This window comes from Pyxicephalus adspersus, chromosome 6 (genome assembly GCF_032062135.1).
Source record: "Pyxicephalus adspersus chromosome 6, UCB_Pads_2.0, whole genome shotgun sequence".
In the NCBI taxonomy this organism is placed as follows: Eukaryota; Metazoa; Chordata; class Amphibia; order Anura; family Pyxicephalidae; genus Pyxicephalus; species Pyxicephalus adspersus.
The window spans coordinates 2161694-2189219 of NC_092863.1; the positions used below are offsets into that span (position 1 = coordinate 2161694).

The 27526-nt window shown below is 41.3% G+C and overlaps 2 protein-coding genes across 4 annotated transcripts in view; both read left to right on the forward strand.

The window, feature by feature from the left end:
- The first annotated feature begins 6048 nt into the window (after positions 1 to 6048).
- LOC140332889 (uncharacterized) lies at positions 6049 to 17397 on the forward strand. Of its 3 annotated transcripts, none has more exons than XM_072414132.1 (15): positions 6049 to 6161; positions 6444 to 6818; positions 7946 to 8054; positions 8436 to 8600; positions 9154 to 9287; positions 10057 to 10177; positions 11420 to 11569; positions 12239 to 12411; positions 13159 to 13518; positions 14241 to 14340; positions 14741 to 14871; positions 15020 to 15140; positions 15334 to 15483; positions 16013 to 16191; positions 16614 to 17397. In XM_072414132.1, exons 2-15 carry the CDS (start codon positions 6453 to 6455, stop codon positions 16878 to 16880), a joined length of 2526 nt encoding a protein of 841 aa, XP_072270233.1. In that variant the 5' UTR covers positions 6049 to 6161; positions 6444 to 6452; the 3' UTR covers positions 16881 to 17397. The 3 variants fall into 3 exon arrangements, with proteins under 3 accessions (XP_072270233.1, XP_072270235.1, XP_072270234.1); XM_072414134.1 differs by having other exon boundaries at positions 13162 to 13518; XM_072414133.1 differs by lacking the exon at positions 6049 to 6161 and adding an exon at positions 6191 to 6335.
- Positions 17398 to 20986: 3589 nt separating this feature from the next.
- PEDS1 (plasmanylethanolamine desaturase 1) overlaps positions 20987 to 27526 on the forward strand; it is a 25809-nt gene continuing 19269 nt past the window's right edge. The window contains exon 1 of the mRNA XM_072414135.1: positions 20987 to 21173. Coding sequence (XP_072270236.1) covers positions 21023 to 21173 — 151 coding nt within the window. The 5' untranslated portion in view covers positions 20987 to 21022. The remainder of the gene's footprint in view (positions 21174 to 27526) is intronic.

Consider the following 27526-nt stretch of genomic DNA (forward strand, 5'->3'; position numbering starts at 1 on the left):
ATTCCAATAACCAATAACTATGAGGTATCACCACCTAAATACCATTAGGATATAGTTAATGAAATATTAAATGCAATCTTCAAACGGGCCCATTAGCTGTTTTCACCCTTCAAGTTCCCCCCAAATCTGCTTCACATGAGTGCATATAAGAGAATTTGGAGGAGAACTTTACCAAAATGGCTTCTCTTCACTTACTTATCTGGCAAAGATAAAGTAAATTACTTGACTTCTAGAGCTATGCATTTGATTAGGGATTCTGGACACTCAGTGAAATAATTAACATTAATTGAACAAGCACTAATGTAGAGAGAAGGACCCAGATTTGAACCTGTTAAATTAGAAGAGCACATTCATTACATGAGCTTGCTGCTCAACCACATCACCAGGGTATAGCTCTGCAATCGAAGATACTTTTTCTTTATTGAGTGTAACATAAAAGATGTAAGTATGTTACAGGGCCATGAACATATTCAAAAATGGCCCTAGCCTGTCCCCCACACATTGTAATGAGGGATTGACTCTGGGTTATGAGAGGTGAAGCAGCCAGCTCTGGGATTTGATCTCATGTCTGTTTTTTTTTTTTCCTTAGACAGAGCTCTTATCCACTGAGCTACTGCCACCTCTCTGTTTAGAGCCTTCTTGCCCTCCTATTTCAGATGTAGAACCTTAATAATAACACTATAATGCTATGAACAATATTTCAGGATAATAGGATTATATTTTTTCTCTTTTTTTTATAGTTTCCACTCCTAACTGTTTTTTGTATTTTGGTTAGTATGACTTGAAAAAGTCAAAACTATAAACGTCCCCAAAAGGATCATAACTAACAAGTTTACCGACCCTAGCCGGTCACCTGCCAAGAGAGTTCATTAAAACTTCAACAACAAAAACTCTGGCTTGTTGGTTTACCAGTCAACACATCCCCATAAGACAGCTTGTTTTATTTGTAGTTACTGCAGTGATACCACAGACTTATGGACCAAAAGAGCCAACAGATGGTGAGTCATCTATAATCTTACCAAAACTCACTTTTCATGAAAAGTCCCATGTAATCCTCAATGTTCATGAAAGCACTATTTCATCTATATGCACTTTTTGCTGACAGTCCATATCTGCAGTGGATTTTTAAATCTACACAGCAGTTGCATGGATTTTGCTCACAGGGCTGCAGCGCTTAATTGAATTTGCCCCTTGAGTTTACAACACTTGTATGTATTCACATTCCACTTGCAATGCTTTATTTGGATTTGCACCCTTGGAGACTATGGCACTTGTGCTTATTCATTCTCAGGGTTTTTAGCAGCAGCTTTGAGTCCACTATGCTTTGTGTGGATTCATGCTCATGATTTTGCAATGCTTTTCTTTGGTTTCACCCCTCTGAGTTTACAGCACTTTATACAGTTTGACACCTCAAGGTTGGCAGTACCATTTTGGATTTGCCCATTGAGTCCACACCACTTTTGTGGATTCACCCTTCAAGCCCATTGCTCTTGTTTGCCTTCATTCTCAGGGTTTTTAGGCCCATTTCTTTTGATTTGCCCTTGGAGTCTATAGCACTTGCACAAGTTCATTCTCAAGGTTTGTGGCACTTTTGGGGTTTCACCCTTGGAGTCCACATCACTCACATTAGCCCATGCTCAGGGTTTGCAGTGCATTTTTGGATTTGCTCTTGGAGTGTACAACACTGGTATGAGATCATGCCCAGAATATTTTGCACCTTTTTTGGTTTTGCCCTTGGAATCTAAAGCACTTGTTTGGATTTGCACTCGGGGTCTGCAGTACTTTCATGGTTTTGAACCGGAGGCAACGGCACCCTGGGCAAGACAGTTACCCTCTGAGCTACTTTACATCGCTTAATTACTGGTCTGTTAATCCTTCTATTTCAGGAGTAAGAATTGCCTACAACCTAAAAGCATAAATCAAGACTTGAACTAGTTGACCTTACGATTTTACCAAGCTGTATACATACCCCCTTAACCAAGCAGTCATTGCTAAGATTTAATGACAAAATGTAGTAAATAAAGTATGATCACTACCCTAAAACTTTAAACAGAAAGCATGGGATTCAAACCAGCAACTTAGATAGCTGTACAAGCTCCATAACCAGGCGCTTTACAAGTTCACCACAACTCTGAAGGAAGCCAAAGGACAACTTTGCTTTGTTTTAGCATTACCAGGAAATATTTACAACAAAAGTGAAATGGATAAAAGACTTCATAATCCGATTCCATTACCTTTTCTTGTTTTTGGATAGCATGACAATATAAGACTACCCAGCTAGACCTGGAACTAAATTGCAAGCATTCCCAGTCTATCATTCCACAAAGCAGCCATATCTGGAATATGATCCTATGACTGTTTTTTTTTTAATATTTTTTTATTCTTATACAGAGGACTTATACACTAAACTACTGCCACCTTTCATTACCAAAGCTTCTCATCCTCCCATTTCAGAAGCAGAGGCTTATAATGTTGAAAAGAAACAGTCCACGTAGATGGACTTCTAATATTCTCCCTCCAATGTGGGTAGTGGGACTTTTAATATATTTATTTATTTTGGATGGTTTGCATTACAAAACTTTTTCTGTATTTTAGATAGTATGACATTATAAATTTTAACTTTATTGCCTCTATCCTTTCACCTTATAAAGTGTTCTGACGTTGACCCTGGATGATGAGAAGTGAGGCAACCTGCTCTAACATTCCATCTCATGTTTGTTTGAGGTTAGCAGAAACTTTGGTTTTAAAAAATTCACTTTACAGCATTCATCTGCCATGTTTAGCAGCCAACCCTCTAAATACCAAACATACAATAAGAGCAATAAAAAATCAAGAGTTTTCAATTAAAATGAACCAAAATTCAAGTGGGTGAAATATAACTTTATATATATATATATATATATATATATATATATATATATATATATATGGGTGTGGGTTTCCTCCGGGTACTCCGGTTTCCTCCCACATCCCAAAAACATGCAGTGAGGTTAATTGGCTTCTCCCTAACAATTGACTAACTCCCTTAGACTTAATGACATATGACTACGATAGGGACAATAGATTGTGAGCTCCTTTGAGGGACAGTTAGTGACACGACTATGGACTATGTACAGCGCTGCATAATATGATGGCGCTATATACTGTGTAATAATATTAATAATATATATAAATAATTTAATATAGTTAACTAAGTGTGATTTAGTAGCAGTTAGTGAGAGACAAAGAGTCGAACAAAGTCAATGTGTGTGCCTTTAGGACATCCGGTTGCCCTCGTGTGGTCCATTTACATTAGGAATGAGCGGTGATACAGGGGCACCCCCACCTGAAAAAGGCACATATCTTTCTAGAACTAACATCATTACCAGCTCTACCAATTATAAAGTGAATACAATAAATCCAGGATTAAACTATAGGTTTACAGGCATTTTCAGTCACATGCTTCCATGGAATAGTCAATGACCTTTGCTTGGGAGGACTAGTATTCTCTAATGTGTCCGTCTGCCAGTCATTATAAAGGTAGGTCATGCTTTTGTGCCATCTCTGACTCCCAGCTATAAGCTGTACCTGGATCCCCTCTTCCCCTAACAGCAACCTGGTCAAAAAAAAATCTTACACCCCAATATCTTGTTGTGCCACCTTTAGCTTTTATTACAACATAGTATTGTTTCCTTATGCAATGTTCCATCCATGGATGATGGGAGAGTCAGACTGCTGCATAAAGTCTTCTGCACATCCCAAAGATTCTCAATGGGGTTAAGGTCTGAACTCTTGGTAGCCAATCCATGTATGAAAATAATGTCCTTTTCTCTCTGTACAGTTCTCTCACAATCTTTATCCTGGAGTTATCATCTTGGAATATGCTCATGCCATTATTGTTTTCTGTATACTTAGGTTGTCAGCTGACCTTACTTTTTGTTGGCATGTAACATTGTTGAACCTAGACATGACCAACCCCATATCACCCCCAGATCATAACACTAACCCGCAAGCTTGGAGAAGGTTTTGGCCAGGCTTTGTGTGTTAAAAATGTTTGCAGACAGGTGTTCTATGGCTCTGGACAGAAGCTATTTCAGTCCAGTTCAGGAGATTGACTTTTTTCTTTCTTACACCCTCTTTCTGGTTACCCTTGGAATACCAGGTTACAAAGATTGGACAGGTCACAAGTTGCCATCATTACAATACCCATGCCAAAACAATTGACAACCATAGCTGCCAATTGTTTTTGGATGGGTATTGTAACGATGGGTGACACGTTGTAATTGATGTGCCATGGCCACCTGTCTCCTGGGAAATTCCCAAACTCTGCAAAGACACGTTTTTTTATTATGATCTATTCACACCTACTGTGACCAGCATACAAACCAAGAATGTTACGCAGCCACTGACAAATATCTGTATCAACTGTAACAAAAAAAGAAACCACAGACATATTTGTGACTTTCAAAATTGTATTGTTTTTCAGGATATGGAAAAAAGACTGGAAAATCAATGTTATTACCACAACAATGGACAACTTTAAGTGACACAAAAGGTAAAAAATTAAGTATGTGGTACTGCCAGACTGGTGTGTGTCTCCCCCTGGTGGACATTATAATAATTGCATCGAGATGGTTTGGTAGTGATTCCAAGTTCTAAGGGCAAACATAAATCTATGTATAGCAGTCAGTAAATGTAAATAAAATATATGTTATTAAATTTTGAAAACCAAAAATCTGCTGAGAAGAATCAGGGTAATTTTTATAAACTTTACTAGCAGTTGGGGGGACCCAGAAGCCATCGTACAAAATTTTGATTAGCTGAAACCTAATTGATAGAACTGATTAAGGATGCATTTCTTTGTTTCCAGCTGCTTTTTTCTGTTCTAGTTGTGATTCCCAGTGGTGAGACTGATCTCATTGTAAATGGAGACATCAGATGCAGTTTTTGAAGATTTGTTTCGAAAAATAAGGCGATTCTATAGTCTTTTGTCATGGTTAAACTGGAATACTTAACAGGCAGGGCCAAAATATTTGGGGAGATTTCAGCAGCCTGCAGGTTCTCTCCAAAACAACTTCAACTCCCTCCTTATGTACTGAAGGGGCTGCAACTGCTATCAAATCCTTTCTAAGACTCTAAAAGGATTACAACTCCAAGTGTACCCAGGTTCTGGTTGGACTGTAGCTCCCAGCACCTAAGACACTGGATGGATTACAACTCCCTTCATCCTCTTTCTACAACTCTGGAGACTTTTTTGTCCAATATGCCCTTCCTAGGACTCTGAAATGGCTACAATCACCCGCACGCCCTAAGATTCTGAAGGGACTGCAACTTCCAGCAAGACTTACCTAAGAATTCTGATGAACTGCAACTTTTAGCATGGCCTTTCCAAAATACTGAAGAGACTACCACCCCCAGCATGCCTATCTAGGACTCTAAAAGGACTGCAGCTTGTCTTACCCAAGAATGCTGAGGGTCTCTATTAAGAATTACAACTTCCAGCAAGCCTTACATAAGAATTCTGATATACTGCATTTTCTAGCATGGCCTTTTTTACATGCTAGAGGAACTACCACCAATTACCAGAGTGCCCTAAGAATTCTGAAGGACTGCAACTTCAAGCATGCCCTTCCTAAGACAGGGAAGAGACTACAACCCCCATCACATACCCTTTCTAGCACAGCAATGACCAGCATGCCTTACCTAGGAGTCTACAGACTACAACTCCCAGCATAACCAAAAGCTTTGTAGCTTTCTGCATGCCTTAGCTAATACAATGGAAGGGCTACATCTGTCAGCATTCAATATCATTTTTACTAAAGGCACTACAACTCCCAGCATGCCCAACATAAAACAACTTTCATCCTTGAAACCAATGACAATTGAAGAACTCCAAATCCCAGCATGCCCATAATGACAAATTCAAATATTCCTTACCTAACACTGTGAAAGGAAAAGAAATGCGAATAAAAATATTAGAACAAGCTAAAGCCTAATACACTTTGCTGGACCCATAGATCACAACACTCAGCAGCCGCTGGAACTCTATTGCGCATGCGCATGATTTGCTCCTGGCCGGAGCCACGTGATTCGCCCTTACAGGAAGGAGCCTGGACTTCCGGGTAGTGGGAGGAGCGCTCCATAGATTGCTTTCCCCCGTGTGTTTACATGAATAGTCAGCTGTATGTATGGGGAACCCGGACTAGGGGAATGTTTATTGGTGGGGACTTGTGTAAATAACAAAGAGAATCCCTTCTTAGCACTTTGTAGAGCTTGACTGAGTCTTTTATCTGATCCTAGTGCAGACTGTGACCTTAGATTGTTTCTATGGGGCTGCTGGAGATGGTGCACTGCATGTGAGCTTGTACTGTAAATGAATGATATAAGGAGGGGGGGGACACTGTTACCATGGTTTTCCTGACTACCATCATACTAATAATACAATGTTTTCTTTCTGTTGACAGGAAGTTGCCATGGAGATGCACAGCGAAGGGATGGCCGCACAGGCGGAGGTCATCTGTATGACGGAGCAAGGCCGCAGCGAGGCAGAGCTGGCCTTCCAGGTGTACAAAATGCTTGATGGGAATGAGGCATTCAGCAATGTTTCTGAGTATCACATGGTGCCGGTCCAGGCTGCCGATGGCTCCATCGTTGGTGTCCAGGTGACAGGCGTACAGAGAGGGGAGGAAGGAAGTGGAAATTTCCTCCCCACGCAGCTGATTCAGCTACACAATGTAGAAGAACCCTCACAGCCTCAGGTGGAGCAGCCCCTGCCGGAGCCAAGCGTGACAACGGCTGATCCCCCTATGGTTGACCTCAGTCTGTCCGAGGCTGCTCAGGTAAGTTGGCTGCAAGGATAATACATCAAGTACATAAATGCTGCCTGAAATCTCATAGATGCAAATCTCTGATCTCCTGAATAGGGGACTGCGACTTCCATTACCAAGGAATTCTAATGGACTACTACCCCCATCAAACCCTGTCTTTAAAGTGTACCTAAACTCAGAATTTTCACGTTACCTAAAAGGGTAGACAACCCTTTTATGTAAAGTAAAAATTCAGTTTTTTTTTTCTGTGTGCAACACTGCCCTCTAATTCTACATATACTAAGCTGGATATGTCATGGTGTCATGACAAAGGACAGCTTGGAGGGCAGCTGGCATGATAGCTACTACTTGTAACTTCCAATTGCTTGGCTCCTTGAAGAGGTTCTCTACACCTGCTGTGTCACACACACTGAACACCATCATATAAACTCTGGAATGTGCACCTCTGAATGCCTGCAGAAATGTTCTTATCGCTGACAAATCTCAGGCTGTTTTGGGAGGAGAAGTGGTGGCACTTCCTGATAGTGCTAAAGCTTGCCCACCCTTTACCACCACCTGTAGATTGTGGCTGGCCATGAAGAGCTGCAGCTTGTATGATGTATCTAACTTGGCAAAGGTAGGTAGGTCACAATGTAAGTTGCTAATCATAGTTACGTGGCAGGATGCAACTTTCCCTGAAAGTGACTTTGTTGATCCACCCAACAAATGTACCAGGAAGGTCCTGGAGGCTACTACAGATGCTCCCCTTATCTACTCTTAACAGAATCGCCTTAATCATAAGTGTATGTTTTCTGTAATCCTCCACAAGTAGACCTGTTGATCATGGTGTTGCTTTTCACACATCTGTATTAAAAACCCTGTTCTCCCCGGCCCCTTTTAGCTGGACGCGCTACCTGGCACTTTTCAGCAACAACTCGGCTTTTTTGGGGTGGTTACTGATGAGTCGGGTCATAATTCAGGGGGTTCCACCCACCTACTTATTCTTCTCACCTAGCTTAAAAATTGAAACCATTTGCAGATCTGTAAGATTAATTTATAGCCTTAGTACAACAGTGTAGAGATGTATGCTTTCTAGGCTACAGGTAACGAGCAAGCAGTCTTATTCTTGATGTCCTAATAGATACATTTTTTCCCTGTAGGAATTAAAGGATGGCAATGACAATTTGGAGATATTTGCTGCTGCATCAGAGGAAACTTCTAAGGAAGATGAGACGGCCGAACAACTGTCTGAAGACGTAGGGGTGACAGGTACCGGAATGTTTTGTCCTTAAAAGATTAAATGTAATAAATGATGTAGTGGATTGAAATTGCAGAAGCACTCCTACGTGGCATTGTGCCGGCCTTCAGCAAGCTATAGAGAGGTGGCCTTATTACATTGTGCCATCTTCTAGCTGCTGCCTTGCAATATCATCATCAGCAGTGTTTGTTGGTATTGTTATCAGATACATACTTTATAGCTCATCCTCTAGCTCTATGTGTCATCACTGGGATCCAGCGATCTGCCACTCACCCCCTGAAATACACACTATGGCAAGGCAAATTTCTTCCAGACCTACAAATACCGTTATGTATAGGCAACACAGGCCCTCTGTTTCAGTCCACTTATTTAAATAATATTTATCTTTGCAGGACAGAAGATTCTTTACCAGTGCGGTCAGTGCCAATTCAGTTCCTTTATGCTGTCAGCTCTGAGGCGGCATATGCGTAAACATTCCTGCAAATATCGGTGCCATATTTGCGGAAAGACATTTTCCTGTACCAGTGATCTGAGGCTCCATGTCAATGCTCACATGGGTAAGAAAAGGAAAACATTATCTCCTGTTTGTGGTAATTTTAATATAATGTTTATTCCCTTTGAATTATCTGGAGGAAAAAGAGTTTTCACAAATATCAGCTTGTTACGTTCATCCCATATTTTTTAGAGGCACATATAAAGTGAAAGTGCAGTTCATTCCATCTTGGTTGACGGGGAAATGCATTGCTCAACCCAGTTGTGACCCAACTCATCAGTAACCACCCAAAACAGCCGGGTGGTTTCTGAAAAGTGCTGGATGGTGCGCCCAGCTAAAAGGGACCGGGGAGGACACAAATGTAATGCCTGCATTGTAACAAGATCAGTTTTATTTTTTCATATTGAAAACAATTGGTCAATGCTAGCAGACAAATCATAGCAAGCTGGTATTTTGCCCTATAAAACTTACTAACAATGTAATTTAGTTATCACAACTTAATAAAGCTATACATAGCTCAACTGGGAAGAACATAGCCAGCTGGGCCGCTCTGAGGATTGATATTGCTTGTCTTGTAGTTCATTCTTGATGGTAATCCAGCATTAAATATATTGCAGGAATCAGGCCATTCAAATGTAAAGACTGTGACATGACTTACAGAACTGCTACTGATCTTTTGCGCCATACCAGGTCTGCACATACATTCGAGAAGCCATTCAAGTGCTGCTACTGCGATTATTCAAGTGTGGAGGTATGACCTATGCTGTTTTTAGTTTTTGTATGTGGAATACAAAATAAATATCTCTGGCCATCACCTAATATTGGTGCCACTCCCCCTTTTGATCATAGCAGGACTTGTTGTTTATTGAGAACATTGCTGCCTGGTGACTGAGGAGGTATAAAGCAGACTAAGTTCACATCATACAACACGTTTATAGTCCATAATAGTTAGAAACACACTTCTCTCTGCTTCTAGTTTCTTCTTCGGGTATTTGCCCCCCCTACCTCTGCTTCAGCTGCTTACAATTTCACCAAGTATTTGTGGTGGGTTCTGACATGAAGAATCAAAGCCTTTGATCCCCACATAGTTCTGACTGGTGAACTTTGACGGGGTCTACAAACATTACTAGTTATTAGCTCCATAACCAGCTTATTTTTTAAAGCACCGTTTTCACAGTACCTCTTCAATGGTTATCAACCAGCAGAACTTAACAACACAGAAGTTTTTGCTTTCTTTATGTTTTCAGCAACTCGTGGATTGTGGATCATTGGCCACTGGTATTCGTAATGTTAAGTCTACTTATAAAAGAGCAGAAGAGGGCCCTGTGTACATAAGAGACATTCTTTGTGACTTTGTCACATTGCAGTAGATAAGCAGAATTATAATTAAATATAAAATTATATAATATTGGTAGGGTTTGCTTTTATTAGAATTTTATAAATGCAAAAACAATAATATTTACCCACAAAATGTTGTCTATTGTTTAGTCATTTTTGACTTCTAATTATCTTGTCTTTAGGCCAATAGGATGAAGGTTCACATCCGGTCCCACACTGGGGAACGACCATTTGCATGTAGCGAGTGCTCCTTCGCAGCCACAGACCATTTCAAACTCAGAAGACACCTGAGAACACATACAGGTTTGTGACGGGAAGGGTGCAGGTTAACCCCCCTAGCGTTCTAATTCAAAAGTGATGCTATTTTTTTGCATAGAAATTTTTGTTTATATTGTGGGCCTGTAATTCTTAGGATTAACTCCTGGGTATGATAATTATATTTATTTATTATATTATAATCATAATTTATAATATAATAACAATGTATTTTATCAAAAAATTTCAAAAGGTCCGGGATAGTATTGGGCAAAATGTAAATCAGGGCCCTGGGCAATGATGTTTGGTGCACTAAAATATGCACTTTTATTTTTATTATATGTTGTGTGGTTTTTTTAACATTGTAATCTGCTGAAGATGTCACATCTTTCGGGTGATGCGAGTGGCCATGTCCTGCCCTGGCTCACCCCCTGCATCCACCAACGCTGCTGCTCACATCTCCAGGGAGATGCAAAGCACATTGCAGGACTTCTGCATTGTGCATTGCATGTTCCGGGTGATGCGAGCAGCAATAGTAAAATCCGGGGGTGGTGCCAGCAGTGATTTCCCACTGGCAGCACCCCTAGAATTTACAATTGCTGCACACATCAGCAGTTAGATGTGATGCACAATGCAAAGTACTGCATTGTGCTTCGCATCTATTTGCTGATGTGAGCAGCGGGGTAGCTGGGATCCCGGGTGGTATTTAAAAGCAGATTACTCAGTAATCTGCTATTAAATTTCCCGCCTGGCCGCGCCCCGTAATTCAGAAACGTCCTGGCGTCAGAGCGGGATCATTAGATCGCTGCTGGAGCGCGGGGCACAAGTAAGGGGGGCTTCTAAACTTACCCCGAGTGTGACTTGGGATTACCACTTTTTGCAAGTGAAATCCACCCCGAGTCACGCTCAGGAATACCGCTGTGGGGGTTAATCAAATTAGCTTGTGCTGTGTTGAACTCCCTACAACCAATTGGTGGCACTCCATGTAGAGGAAGCCCAGCAGCAGGATCCCAAAAATGTGTGTGACAAATATGGTCCTGTCATGTGATCTATTTACATACAACACTGATTGAAGATTCTCCTCTATATATGTTGTTGGACAGTAGCTCACATAGCTTAGTGGTCTTTGTGTTCTAATTTTGCATAGGTGCATTTTAGAAAAGGTGACCCACAATTTTTTTAGTCATCATTTGAAGATCACAGAATTATTTTGTGGATTTCCTCATTGTTCTCTTTTTGTCATACAGATTTTCTGTGTTCTGTGTCATTAAATCATTTCTTGTGCTTCAGGAGAAAAGCCATACAATTGTGATGTGTGCCAGGCCCGGTTTACACAGAATGCCAGTCTGAAAATGCACATCTTAAGGAAACATACTGAGAATGTGCAGAAAGAGCGCTGTCACATCTGTAATGCAGTACTGTTCGGGAAGAACGACGTAAGTAAGTACTTTTACCAAAGTGCTAATCAGTAGTTTACACAGAAAAATTGTTTTTCCTTAGTGTTGTCAAGAAAAGTTGTGGTTCAAGTAATGAAAACCAGTAAACCAACAGTAGGGTTATCGGTATCCAAGGCTCATTAATGTGTTTTGGGTAAGGGCAGTTGAAAGAAAACTGATCTACTCTAAACCCACCAAATAGTTGTTATAGCACAAATTGCTAAGCAAAAGGTTCCTCACAGAAAAAACCCACAGTGTGTACATGAACTGGACCATGGAGCAGTGGATAAGTTGGCCTGGTCTGAGGGGTCATGTTTTCTTTTAGAACATGTGGAAAAGGGGGAACATTTGGAACAGGTTGCACTGGTAAGAAGACAGGATCTGCTGTTAACATCTCGGTAGCCGGCATCCCAGGATACTTTCAGAAGTCTGGTGGAGTGCAATTGTGACCATGTGACAATGAATTAGACCTTCATAATATTAGCAAGTAGTTTTAAGGTTTTTGGCTCATTACATTACGTTAAGCTATTAGGAGATAATGGGCATCTTTCTTATCAGTATCCTGAGTCTGAATATAATATGGAAATGTATGTTTGTAGTCACAATGGTATATGTCTACATTACTTGTTGGTTAGCTCTTTGGCATAAGTTGTTTTTTATTGTTGTTTTACAGAGGTTCACATCCGTAAGCAGCACACCTATTTGGATGCCCCAATCAAATGCCGCCTTTGCTCTGAGGAGTTTCACGAGCGCTACCTCTACCGGCAGCATCAGGAGAGTCACAGAAGCCGAAAGACAGTGGAGCTGAAATCTGGCAAACAAAACGTAGAGGGGGATGAGGAAAAGGTAAGACCTTCAGAAACTGTCTGTATGTAACTCTGTATGCAGGATACACAGTTTCTGGAACTTGGCATTCTTCTCCTATTAAGAAAATATGCATTGTGGGTGGACTAGGCATCTTTCTTAGTGTGGTATTTTCAGTTTATTTATTGAAGTTAAAACCTGCCAAACAAATATTTCTCAGGAGCCATGTGGGTTCCTAATGGAATCCTAACATCTATTTTCTCCATATCTGTACAGTGATCTAAAAATGCAGTGCTGGAGATTTCTGTAGCATAGACCATTTAGTGCTGCTCTCTTTTTGTGCAGAGTGATTTGTCTTGTTTTCTACAGGCAAACTGTAGTGGCCGAGTGAGGGAATACTAGGGAATATATATATATATAAAGTGTATGTTAACCCCAATTGTTTTGGTTTTGAATAGAGTAGGGAAGAATTAGAACCCTGGCCTGGTTTAAATTGCTATCAGAGATTTTCTTAAAGAGCTGTTCTGGTAACAATGGTGTCACCGGACAAGAATCAATATTCTGTCTAGCCTTCTCCTACTATACTAAAGACAAGCATTTTTGATATTTTGTGTTACTGTTGGGAAGTTTTTCTCCTTTTCTGTTTGGTAAAACATTGTCAGTTTTACAGGAACTAAGGCGAATTTTCCTATCCAAGGCCTAAAAGGGGTTCTTGTCCTTTCTCATATTATCTAAAACTGGAAGGAAAGCTTTTTTGCCTAAAGTTGAACTCTGGTGTTTTTTTTTTAGCAGGTTTATGAGTTGAATGAGCAGGAAGCAGAGGTTTCCACCACTGAAGAAGGAGTATCTTGGAACATCATACCAACTACAGGCGAGGCACAATTATTTCTGAATTATCAGGAGGGAGAGCAGCCGCACACCTTGACTGAGCTGCACAGCATTCCCATGCAGGCAGAGGATGGCAGCATAGTGCAGGCCATTGTGTTGCAGAGTGGAGAGCAGGTGAATCCTGAGACAATGCATGCTGAGGTGTACGAAGTTCAAGATCTGGGCCAAGTCCTTCAGCCTTTAGTGGAGCAACAGTCCTGCGAGCCCATAGTCATAACGCTGGATTCTGCCAATCAGGCTGTGCAGAGTGCAGAACAGCAGGTAAGGGGAAAAAGTAAAGCTGGAGTTTATTATGCTGATATGTTGTCTTTCCATTATCTTCCTTTTTATTTTGTGTACATAAAATGATCACACTTCAGTATGACAGCACGTCTTTGAATATTGTGTTTATTAACGTTGTCATGTGCTACTTTGTTTATGAAATAAAACTGATCCTAGTCTAGATGAGTCAAGGTATGTGTGTGAACTGATTAGGACCTTTCTGTCTATGCTAGAGACTTTCCTCTGAGGTCATTTAGGTTCATTGTTAGCAGCTCTGATACGGAACCTCCGGAAACTGAAATGTGGTTACTATGATAACCTGATATTATAACTCTGCATGAGCTTCAACACCAGTCACTACCAGAGCTTAGACAGGCATTCTGCAGCGGGGAGCTGTTAAGGGAGGATGACCAGGTTAGTACATCCCTGGGGAATGAGGGGCACGCATTGTCTGCATAACCAAAGTGACAATGTTTCTTTAACACTACAAAAGAGCTTTTACAATGGCAACTTTGCTATAGATCCTCTACCTTATCGAGGATGTACCAAATATATTTTTTCAAAAGGCCTATTCCTTTTGCTCATGAAATTTGAGGGACTACTGGTGCTGATTGGTGGAAAGGCCATCTGTGAAATAGTAATGGAAACAGATTTTGCTATTCCTTGTTGAAATGATTGAAATTGGATCATTACATTTTTTTTTTTCTTTCCTTTTCTTGAAGGGTGTCTCTCCTGATTTAATTCCCCAGGCAGCTTCCACTCCTCAGCCGTCATCTATTAAAGGGCGACGGCTCCAACCAATTGGGCCTAATCAGCAGATTGGTAAGCATTTATATATGCTCACAGTTTACATAAGTACAATAAGCACAAATCACCAGAGTTTCTAAGTTTTGTCCAAAATATAAAAGGTGAACTTAGATGATATGTCAAGACTGCCCTTGCAGTGCCAACCCACCCCCCATTCCCAGTCACTAGAAGCCTGTTCTCTTTAGCACTCGAGGATAGTGATGGCCTACTGACACATCAGAGTGTCAGAGAGAAGAGATAGTGATACAGCAAAAGTGTTTTTATTAATGGTATCCTCAAATAAATGTACCTTCCATCCTTGTAGTGTGGGGTAGTTTCAGACCTTAATCCTGGAGTTCAGCCCGAATACTTGCTAGAGGTTTGTGGTTGCCTTTTTTATGAACTTCTTATATGTATTTATCATTTTTTCCTGTAGAGGTGAAGCTACATCAGTGTAAAGACTGTGAGCAGGCGTTCTCTACTGGCATGGAGCTTCTGAAACATAAAAAATTGCATAAACCAGAAAATGTGTTTAAGTGTCCTTTTTGTGAGAATGAGTCTTCCGGGGTAAGTCCTCAGTACAGTTTATTACCCATGAGATTAAACACCATTGTGATGATTTAGAACATTATTTAATATTTCAAGGTCTGACATTTCTATAAAGTCTAAAATAGAAAATGTGCTTGCATTTATGTTTGAATATTTTTGTGTCTAGGCCCTCGAGCTGATCCTTCACATTCAGGTCCATAATGATGACCGCCCTTTCCAATGTGAGCAATGCAATTTCTCCACAACAGATTCGTTCAAGCTGACCAGGCATAAAAGGACTCACACAGGTCAGTGGGTGAGGTGATGACTGTCTAACAGTACAATCCTATTGCTATTTGAGAAACACCAGTTAGATGTTAAGCTTTAAGGAAAGAGCACAGAAGGCTCACTTCTCTGAAACAACATCTAGAGGCTAAAATGTTTTAATGTTCTGTCCAGCACTTGATGACTTTCAAATCTGTCATTCTTTTACACTCTCAGGGGAGAAACCTTTCACATGCAACATATGTCAGGCCAAGTTCACGCAGAAGACCAGCATGTTGATGCACATTCAGCGCAAACACACTAAAGAGCTGCCCAAATTAAACTGTCACCTGTGTAGCACTGTCCTGACTGGGAAGCACAGTCTGAGTGAGTATGACTCCAATTGTCTGATTTATGATGTTTTGTTGTAAAGCACGCAAATTTTAGGTTCACCTGCAGTATGTTTTTTTTTTTTTCTAACTTTTCACCCTTCTCCTGTTGTAGTGTAGGTTTGCACCTATTGTTATCCCTCCCTTACCTCATAGTGTATCAACAATCATAGCCATTGTCAATTTCAGAGTGTTCTTCAGGAACAATGAACAATAGCAATGTAGAAACAAACAAGTGTTGTACAGACAAGCTGTTCTGCTTCTTTAGAGAAGGAAGGGGCATAATAGGCAGGGGTGAGTTTTGCGTTAAAAAATGAGCAAATAAAAAGCAATTTAATGTCATTTAGTTGTGTTTGCAGTTTAGTTTTGAAGAAAATTCTTCACCAGAAATTGATTGTGCTATTTATTTCTGTAAATTGGGCTGAGATGGCTGCACTAAAAGTACTTGTGGTAACAAAAAATACAAAATGTAGATGTTAAAAAGACTGTTATTGTGTGTTTAAGTACACATATATTTATTTTGACAGACATCCACCTTCGGAAGCAGCACTCTCACTTGGAGACCGAGCTGAAGTGCCGTTTCTGCCCCGCCACATTCCGGGAACGTTTTGTGCTCCGTGAGCACCAGAAAACTCACAGAAATGAAAAGCCCATCAAATCAACTACTCCGAGGGCAAAAAGGAGGAAAACTGCTGAGAAGAGTCAGGTAAGGGATACAGATTAAATGAAGGAACTTAAGATATAGTTAAACTTTATATTTACCTATAAAAAGACATTTTATTATTGTTACCTTTTGTTTTTCAATAATATTTGTTTATTGATTCAACCAGGACCTTTTCTAAAATGTGCATATATGTGTAGCTATTTACTAAAATTAGGCTTGCTGCAGAAACAGCTAATCCATAAGGTGGAGGGCAGCAGGGGAAGTGCTTAGGTGGGTTATTGGGAGAGACAAAGCTCAGAAGTTTAGGTTATGTACAAACGCTAGATATCTGTCACCTGAAACAACAAAATGCAATTGTCTCAGTGTGTCTAATTGTCTTGAGTGTGTACAGCTTTCCCCCAACATTGTATCTCTATGTTACTATTGTGTACAGGATCTTTTAACATGGCTTTGTTCATTTGCAGGATGATCAGGTGAACTTTGAGGAGCAAGAACCAGTGGTTGCAGCCCAGGCTGAGGAATACACCTGGCAGGTTCTGCCGCCTGAACAGGAAACAGAAATCCATTTTGTGATCAGCGAGGCAGAGGATGCAAACTCTGTGACAGAGTACCATGTTCTTCCAATGGAGGCAGAAGAAGCCAGCGTCATTAGCATTCAGGTGTCAGGGTTGCAAGAGATGGAGCAGATAGAAGCAGGTGCAATACACCAGGTCGTTTTACGGGAGTTATGAAAATAATTTAGCTGTGTTACAGGGGTCAGTGCTCATGAGATTGCTGCATGTAGGGTGGACACTCCAATCAAGGAGCATGGAGCGTAAAATGAAAAGATGCTCCCAGGGATCAATGAGTCGCAGCATGCCACCGATCAAGGAAAAACAGATGAAGCACCGCCCACATACAATATCCACTGTGCATTTGTGTCACTTTTTGTAGACTCCACAATGGAAAGTAACCCGGGCCTCATTGTATGTGGCTTATTTGTTTGTGCTAATTTGTTATTCTAGAAATGTTAAAAATAGGGGAACACAACCTCTGAGATAAAAATGGCCAGCCTTGACGGTTGCATTCCAGTGCAGAGTGGAAAGGATTATTTTTGGTAATGTACAGAGATTATTGTAAACATTAAAAGTGCCTGAATTTTGCAGACAATCTCCATGTGGGGAGGGAGATGTATGCAGGTTGGGGAAATGTAAATAGTGATCTGTTAAACTGCATCTGTTTTTAAGCAGAATAAAAGTTACATCCATATAGAGTTGAAGTGAAATTATTTTAAATCTGCTTTTACATTTCTCATCTTTATTTAATGCAAGAAATTGTGCTTTTCACAGTTCTGCGTTGATACCAGTCTCCATTCAACCTTGTTCTGTCTCAGGATTTATGAAATTGCAGTCAAGATCATTAAATACCATCAGGGAACACTTTACCTTACCTTTTCTACTGGCAGGTGAATTGTTATTGCTTTGTAGCTCTTTAAATATAATCTAAATTAAATAGCAAAATTGTATATTTTTTAGTTGTTAGATGTTTTCAGCAAGTATTATTATTATTAACTGTTCATGCAAATAACTGTAATAACTACACAGCAGTACAAACAGTTGCAAAACCAAAAGGATTGAAAACCTCACCTTACATGTAATCATTCATTGAGGTAAGTTGAAGAACTATATGGACATTATTTGTAGAAACAAGGGGATATAGGCAGTGCACAACTAGCATTGGACTGAGAACATCATACATAGTTACACAGTTAGGTTGAAAAAAAGACATAAATCCATCAAGTTCAACCACTAGGGAAGTAAACATAGCCCAGATATAAAACCCTATGGACATAGTTGATCCAGAGGAGGGCAAAAAATAAAACCCAACATGGGAGAAAAATTCCTTCCTGATTCCATGAGGCAATCTTTACTTTAAAGCCTTAATACCCAGTTATATTCTGTGCTTCTAGAAATCAACCATTTTTTTCTTAAAGCAATCTATAGTAGTTGCTGAAACTACTTCCTAAAGGAGCCGATTCCCCATTTTCACAGACCTTACAGTGAAGAATCCCTTCCTTATCCGGAGCTTAAACTTCTTTTCCTCCAGACGCAAAGAGCGCCCCCTTGTGCTTTGTAATGATCTCAAAGTGAATAATGGGGAAGAGAGTTCTCTATATGGACCGTTTATATATTTATACAGGGTGATCATATCCCCCCTTATACGTCTCTTCTCAAGGGAGAATAGATTCAGTTCAGCTAATCTCCCCTCATAGCGGAGCTCCTCCATTCCTTTTATTAGTTTAGTTGCCCTTCTCTGCACTCTCTCCAATCCCGCAATGTCCCAAAACTGGACTGCATATTCCAGATGTGGTCTGACCAATGCTTTGTACAGATTATGCCTTCATCTCTGCAGTCTAGATGTGGTAGTATTCTATATATAATAAAATAAATGTCAGCTGCTTGGAACATATATGTAGTATGATCATGAGAGACCAGAGAATCTTGCTATATACTATTCTGATATGTATGATTCACTTCATCTATATACTGTATACATCACTGATTACTATAGGATGGGTTTTACATTAGGATTACATTTCTTCCAGTCAGACATTGCTGATTGTACGTTCATTCACTTGCTCCTGGGGTGACACAATGACCTTGTGATTTATGCTTAACATTAGCCTGCTATTTACCTGAGCTCTGTTTTCTATCTTTTATTCAAACATAACTATTTACTCCTGGGTTATGTCACCCTGACCCATCTTCATTTCATATTTGGCAATCATTTACTAAAGTAAATTAAACTATAGTTTCATTGAAGCTTTTTCATCATTTTCAGTAATTAAATTCAATCCTTCTATTTAATAACACTAATAATGCAATTCTATGTTTAATCTTAGAAGCAAGATACAGATAGAGCAGTGATGGAGACACTAGGTAAATACCAGAAATCCAGTGTTTGTCTTTTACTGGGAGCTAAGCTAAAAGCACAATATTCATATCTGCCTTCTAAGCTGTTCATTGTACATTTCTCGACCCCAAGTCGTGGAGAAGAAAAGATAAAACCGCTATGTAATACAAGTCAGGAGCGATGGCTAGCTCAAGAGATAGTACAGAGAATGAATATTGGACAGGAAGTGTGTTACTGGCAGGATTACGAGGTGAAAATAAAAGGGTGTCCTGGTTTCTTAAGGCTTATGATTATTCTTAATGTGTCTTGAGAAATAAACTGTTTGTAAAAAAAAGAAATAGGGTGATTGGAGATGGTGATTATCATGATGTGATTATCCTTTTGAGGAGTCCTATTTGTGCTTGGTTTGTTTTATGCTAGGTACAAATTGAAACCTAAAAAAATAAGAAATGTAATGCAGCCATCAGATATATGGACTGATGGTGTGCAATTTATTACTTTTTTGTTTCATAGATAAATGTGCTTTTATTTAACTTTGAGGTTTATTTATAAAATGGTGAATCTGACATTCCTGGTATCATTCATTGCCGTTGAAACACATGGACCTGGAAGATTCTCCACCAGGCATAATGGTAAGAAATTATGTTGGTATTTAATACTTAAGTCACTAGACTCCACCTAGCACTATTGTTTTGGGAGTGACTGTGTAAATGCAGAAAGCTTGGCACCTTCCAGACTACACAGAGTTCCAGTATTTCCAGTAGTTGGAGAAAACATGTTGGAGTTTTTGTGTGCTGGTTTTATTATTTGATGGTCATTTTATTACAGACCTTAACTGGTTACACTGCGTGTGTTGGGATGGTACAGTAGGGGGCGCTCCTGTCATTGTATTTCTCTATGGGGACTGGTCTGTATAAGGTTAGTCCCAATTTAGTACTGGGATGGCTTGTCCCCTGATACTCATACAAGTTACTTCTGGCCCCATTTCTCCATTATAAGTGAGGTTGCCATTAAGGGAAACCCTTGGGACTTTGTGCCAAGATGGAAATGGATTGTGTGTGTGGGATTTGTATATCATAAAAGGTGATATGTAGGATAAGTATAGAGGAGGTATGGTGGGTATGTAGAGAATGGAAGAAATACTGGCATAGGTGATGTATGTATGGTATGGGGGGGGGGGGGTGTACAATATGTGGAGAGGTATGGGGGTTGTGTGTGATGTGTATATAATATATATGATGCATGCCATGGTTGTACACTATATGCTGTGTGTATTTAATATATGTGATGCATGCCATGCCTTTACATGTGTGTGATGTGTATATAATATATGTGATGCATGCCATGCCTTTACATGAGGTGTATATATAATGTGTGTGATGTGTATATAATATGTGATGCATGCCATGCCTTTACATGCAGTGTGTATATAATATGTGATGCATGGCATGCCTGTACATGCAGTGTGTATATAATATGTGATGCATGCCTTGCCTGTACATGCAGTGTGTATATAATATGTGATGCATGCCATGCCTGTACATGCAGTGTGTATATGCCATGACTGTACATGCAGTGTGTATATAATAGTGTGTATATAATATGTGATGCATGCCATGCCTGTACATGCAGTGTGTATATGCCATGCCTTTACATGTTGTGTCTTGCACAGGATGCACCGATTCTGCGTAGAATTCGCCTAAATGACAGATGGGCGTGGTCAGGGTGGGTGTGATCGTATGGTGTGTGAACTTGGGGCGTGGTCTCCCTTCTGTCCCCGGGCATCCACCCACAGCGCCCTTCCCCTCCTTTCCTCTATTGGCCGCGTATCACATGCCTACCTTGCGTGGAAGAGCATTGATAGGCCAGCATGTCAGCTTCTCCCCTACCTATTGGCCGATGCTTTCCGCCCCCTCTTGTCCCTCCCCCAATCGGGAGGCGAGCATTGGACGGCGGCCTCCCCGATTGGCTGGCCCGGAAGATGGCGAGGACGGCGCACGGAGGAGCCGACAGTGAGCCCCGGCTCTGCCCGATGGCCGAGAGTGACCTGACCGAGCCCTGCAGGGAGGGCAGCCCGAGGTGGGGCCCCCAGCATGCCGGGGCCCGGGAGCTGGCCGAACTCTACTCCCCAGGTGAGAGGTGACACCCCGGGGCCCAGGGGACACTGAGTGAATGTATGGAGGGGGAGGTGCTGGGTGCAAGGAATGTAAAGGGGGCGGGGACAGGGAATGTGTATGGGGGGAGACAGGGGGTGCATGGGGGGCAGTGTGTGACAGTTATGCATGTGGGGGGGGGGGCAGTGTGTGACAGGTATGCATGGAGGGGGGGGGCAGTGTGTGACATATATGCATGGGGCGAAGGGACACTCAATGATAAGTATAATGGGAGAGGGGGACTCCTACAAATATAACTGGGCTGACATGCTTGGTATGGTGTTTGTAAATCCCTGGGGCTTTGACCAATATTGCCCCCCTCCCCCGTAGTTGTGTGGGGTCACGGCACAGTTTGGAAAGTGCTGCACATGCTGCCCGCTCTGACCCCTTCTCACCCCATGGTTGGTATGATTAGGAATCCCTGAGCAGTACCCTGTAAGGTCGGCGCACACTCATCCCAGTGATAGAAGTTCCCTGTCTGACACTTCCCAAAATCTTGTTAGTGCTGAGCGTTGCTATGGGAAGTATTTATAGTTTCCATGGAAACGTGAGCATTGAATGGTTGCCGCCCTGACTATGTATTTACCCTTGTATGGTGTGTGAATCGTAGCGGGGGCGTTCTTATCTGCTGATATCTATTCTGTATTATCAGCTCATGTGACTCCCTTTTCAGGATGGCGTGCATGGCGGCCGCTGCAACCTGCGCCAGTCTGCAGGTGCAGCTCTGTGACTGGCTGGGAGGTTGTGTGCTTTGCAGAATGCAGACAGACAGGTTTGTTGTGGGAGTTGCAATAAACCGTTTACTGTCCCCAGGGCTTCATTCACCCTTCTACACCATTATAAAACACTGCCACCTTTATTTTCACCTTGTGTCCCCATAAGAGGACATTTTCCTGCATTCCCGCTCTGTATGGCATAACTCGGGGCGGGTTTACTGATGGTGACAACAGCGGACCATGACTGTGTAATACTTAGGACAGGGGGGTGTAACGTTGTCACCCTATAGTGCATACTTCAATGTCATGCTCTTAGATAATTTAGTGAAAGGTTAGAAAACTTGTTGGGTTTGTATGGCAATCATGGAATCCGAGAGATTTCCCTTCACTTCCTGTCCTGCTGACAACCGCTTTATCAGACAGGAAGTGAGAAGAAAACTGTAACAGGGACACAGACAGCACTACAAATCTGATATGGGTTTGTTCAGACGCCCTGTGTCTGGAAATCTCCGTACATGGGCACACGTACTGTCCGTGGTGCGCATGCTTCTAGTTGCAGCCAGGACTTTTGGTTGCAGGGCTCTACAGCTTTGACTTTACCTCCAATTTTATCAGGAAGCAGAATTATAAAAACAGGTCACCAGGAATGGCAAAGTGTAAAACTTTTCTCTTTTATAAATTGTTCCCCCTGGCTGCAGGATTTTCTCGAAATGACACCTTGGTGCTTATCCTGGGACTTTGCTCATTATTAGACATGGCGTGTGTTTAAACATGTCAACAAGCTGTTGTGAAATCATTTCTGGTTTCTATTCCTGGATTTGTGTACCCATAGCAGTACGTTTAATATATTTCTATGGCACTGACACTGCTCACTGCTCTGTAGTCCTCTCTAGTTTTCCTTGCCATTTATTAACAAGTCGTTCCATGTCACCACATTGGCCAATCATCCCTCCTAGATCCGGGTAACATCCATATCCAGGGTCCCGTACGCTGGTTTATTGCTTGCTGTGCTTTCCGGCTCTTCCATAGGGATTAATAATGGCTGATGTAACCTCCGCTATATGGACCATCTAATGCATACAGAAAGCGCCCTCCAAATCAAATAGGAAGACGCATGAAATGCTGCATAATGCATTAAAAAGAACATCATAGTAAGCGAAATTCTTTTTTACTGTAGAATTGAGCACAGGCCTAAGAAAGGTCCAGTACACACGTGCCAATGTTATTATTAATAATGAACAGGATTTATATAGCGCCAACATATTACGCAGCGCTGTACATTAAATAGAGGTTGCGAATGACAAATGAATACAGACAGTGATACAGGAGGAGAGAACCCTGCTTCAAGGAGCTTACAATCTATTAGCTGGGGGAATTAATGTTGCTATCAATTTTTGATCATAAGTTAAACACTGCACACACTTATTATTACACAGTATGTATATGGCGCTGACATATTGCGCAACGCTGTACAATGTCCATAGTCACTTCCCTATTGATTGCTTCCAGCAAACAGAAAGTGATTAAAATTCAGATATAAGTGATCAAAAGTATGCATCATACAAATTATATACTTCTGATTGATGTTTAATAACACATCCAGCCTATCTTCAACCAACTGGAATGTAACAGCCATTTCGGGCCTGCAGTTATTATTAATAAACAGGATTTATATAGCGCCAACATATTACGCAGCGCTGTACATTAAATAGGGGTTGCAAATGACAGACAGTGATACAGGAGGAGTGGACCCTACCCCGAAGAGCTTACAATCTAGTAGGTGGGGGGATTAACACACAATAGGAGGCGGGGAGCCCACAGCTGTCTCCTGCAGGTTTAACTGCAGTCCCAACCTCTCCCATTCAAGTGAATGAGAGAGGTTGAAATCTCTTAGGATCTCATTGAATCCCCAAATAGTCCAGTTGTCAGCTATAGATTTTAAAACAGACATTTGGATTCCTGATATAAATGTAGGTTACATCTGGACTATTTGCATGATTGTTCTTTACTAAGTGAAACTAGGATGTGTGGCAGAGCTGCCTTATACCCCAGGGGCATGGTGGCTCAGTGGTTAGCCCTTTTGCTGTGCTGGGGTCCCAGGTTTGTCTTTTGGACATATCCTAATTGGTAGGTTTCCTTTAGACCCTTTAGTCTATTCCCACATGCCAAAAACATACTGATGGATTAAGGAATCCCCCCGCCCCCCCAAAAGCTTAGACAATGTTATGTTATAGGGGTGTTAAACTGTCATTCTTTAAGGGACAGTTCAGTGACTTATTGCAAAATCGGACCATTTTAATAATATCAAGTGGAGTGCCTTGATGTGGAAACAGCCAATAGTGAGTGGTGGAAGGGGATATGCCAATGAATACTATTTAGTAATTGCCTCATCAGAACCCCCAGAATTTCTGGTAAAGGGGGGGGGCTATTTATCGGGTAGGTATATGTAGGTATTTATTATTAAGTTTTCATATGGCTGCAGACAATATTAGGTATTTTTAAGCTGGGTGGGAATAGGCTGTAGACGTGTGGTATTCCCTGTATTATGACCCAGTACTGGGCGGTGCGCCCGGCTAAAAGGGGCTGGGGAGAACACTCAAATTTCAATCAATTACCAGACAATCAAATTACCATTAACATTGGTAAGAACTGTGTAGTATGAGATGTGAGCCAAGCCATCCATGGTAATGACATGAAGTTAGACCTTCACACTCTGAGGGTGCTTGTAAAATTTGGGATCTCCTTGTCGCCAGCATATGTTCTTACCAAAGGAAATGTCTCCTATATAACACTTTTTTTTACATAATGTGTTGATAAGATTTGTGGTTCATCTATAAGTTTCTCCAACGACTTCCAAGAGCCGTTAGGCTTCTCTCACATCACCTTAACCATCCAGTAAGAAGGATCTAAATATGAAGGAATGTGTACCCATGTCGCTTCTTTTGTCATTGTTAATGGGATATTTTCCCAGGGGGGATGTAGCGGAGGTGTGCACGCTCTAACGGCTATACATAATTAATGAAGCAGACATGTATCGTGTATGTCAGCATACAAGAGGTTAAGCTGTGCATGCTTGGACATTAATGAGCAGTTTGCTCATGAATGAATCATACAGATCCTGTTTTTGTTGGAAAACCTCTGTGCAAGTGGGCGCCAATCTGGAAAGGAAACATTTACTGCGCGTGCTAAGTGTGGCGGTTTTGAAGGCCGGCAGATACAACTGTGTCTGTCATCGATAATGTCTGTCTGTGCCGATAACCGTTCATGGATCTGGCTGTCATGGGCTTTTCAAATAAATGGTAACGAGAACCATTTTCTTCAAGTGATTTGTCGATTTTTATTTTCCTTTATTCGCTGACTGTCATTTTTTGCTTGTAAATATGCTAAAAAGCTGCCTGTATGTTTTTTCTTTTTGTGCAACTGAAATAATGGAAATTATTTGGAACGGAAATAATAAAAATACAGGCCCATAATTTGTGGCTGCCCAACCATAACCCCTATATAAGGTTGCTTGTTGTGAGTTGGGCAGCCTTTTGCGAAACCATTGTCAATCGTATTGATTTGCCCCTCTGTGTGGCTATAGCAGCCTCTCCTCTTTTAGGAAAACTTTCAAAAAGTTTTTGTGTCCATTGTGAGGTCAAGAACTAATGGGGGGGGGACCTGGCTTGCAATTGCCATTCAGAATATCAGGGCTCTAGCCCCCCCATATTATTCTGGTGCCACTAGGGAGCTGGCATTGTACACAGGGGCACAGCCTGGAATGGAAAAGGACATTCACCAAATTGTGACCACAAAGCTGGAACCACATAACTTTCTAACATATCTGCTGTGCTTTGCCTTTACTGCACAACTCGTGTCCTTCTTAGATGTCTGGCCTCATGCATAAGTACAGTTTAAAATCGCCCTCTGCTCCTCCGCTGACCTCTGAATGACTTCTTCACTCATAACCTCTTCCCGCACAGGCCTCCGAGACTTCTCCATTGCTGCCCCTACTCCCTGGAATTCCCTCTGCTTAAACATTTATTCAAGGCCTCAAAATTCAGCTTAATACACTCACTTACCTGGCTTTCTCTTTCCAGTATTCAAGCCCAGAAATGTTTTTAAGCTAGGTTGTGACCCAACTTTTTAGTAACCACCCAGAAACAGTGGTTACTGAACATAGCTGGGTAGTGCGCCCGGCTAAAAGGGGCTGGGGGGAACACGTCTCTCTCTTACCAATCCCTAGCTAGTCACCATTCCATCTCTCCTACATACTGTATACTGGGCTTACCCACCTCTTTCTTGTGGTAAATAAAGCTCAGCACACTGCTAATAGTCACGTACATCCCTGTCAGGTATAATGATGTTGCAGAACTGGTTGATATTATATTGCTAGGATTTGTAGACGTGGTTCAGTGGAATATAATTATGCCAAGCACGTTAATAATGGCCAAGTGATTATGCACAGAGAGAAAGATCCGGATGCCTCTCCATTAGGCTGGATCATCATTTCTCTGTAATGTAATATTTTATTACTTTTTATTATGACCAGTTGCTATCTTCCTTTATACAGAAAGTCAGATCACCAAACATAAATGGCTTTGTCATTTGTATATTATCTGACTGAATGGAGATCTTCTGCATCTTTCGGCATGTAACTTTGGTGTCAATGGGGCATTCAAGAAGTCAGGGCCCGAGTCCTATCCTGCTGGGGCAGTTTGCAGCTCATGGGGGGGGGGGGGACCGGTGGGGGGGGGGGGGGGGGACCATAAAGGACTTATTCCAGCAGAACAATAGTATAACAAGTGTATGTTCAATGATTAATGACCTCCTCTGCTAACACTAGAATTTCTATCTATTGTGTATACAAACCTTTATTATTAATAAACAGGATTTATATAGCACCAACATATTACGCAGCGGTGTACAAAAACCTTTAGAGTAATACAATTCTACTTTATGAGATTACAGGATTCCTGGGCTGTTTTGTCTGTATTTTTCTTTTCGTGTGAAGGGATCGTGTAATGTAGTGCATGACTTGTGCGAGCTATCCCATGACTATTGGGGAAGTTTGTCTTCCTCGGGTGTTAGTTCTGTATGTGCAGAGATAAACAGAAACTTGTACACTATGATATCGCCCTTGTATTTACACCCACATGTGACGGATCAGTGACACCTATACACTAACACATACTCCTAATCAGAGAGAATTCTTCCCTAATGGCACTGATGAGTAATCCAGAAAGTGAAACTCTTGCTTAATTTTAATCTATCTTGAACTTTTAGACAGGAAGTGGGCTCTGTGGATTGTATGTGCTCGCTATACGCATCATTTCTTGTCGGAGATAACCAAAGGAAGTGGTAAAGGTTAAGAACTTTTCTGCAGAAGGATTTTGAGTATTAGAGAAGCTCATACTCTGTTTTCAGTCACACACTATTATTTTACATTTATATAGCTCTGACATATACCGCAGTGATGTATAGAGAACACCGAGCCAGTCCCATCAGTCTCTGTACAGAGGAGCTGACGCTCTAATGTCCCCCACAGTCGCACACTAATATTATACATTTATATAGCTCTGACATATACCGTAGTGCTGTACAGAGATCACTGAGCCAGTCCCATCAGTCTCTGTA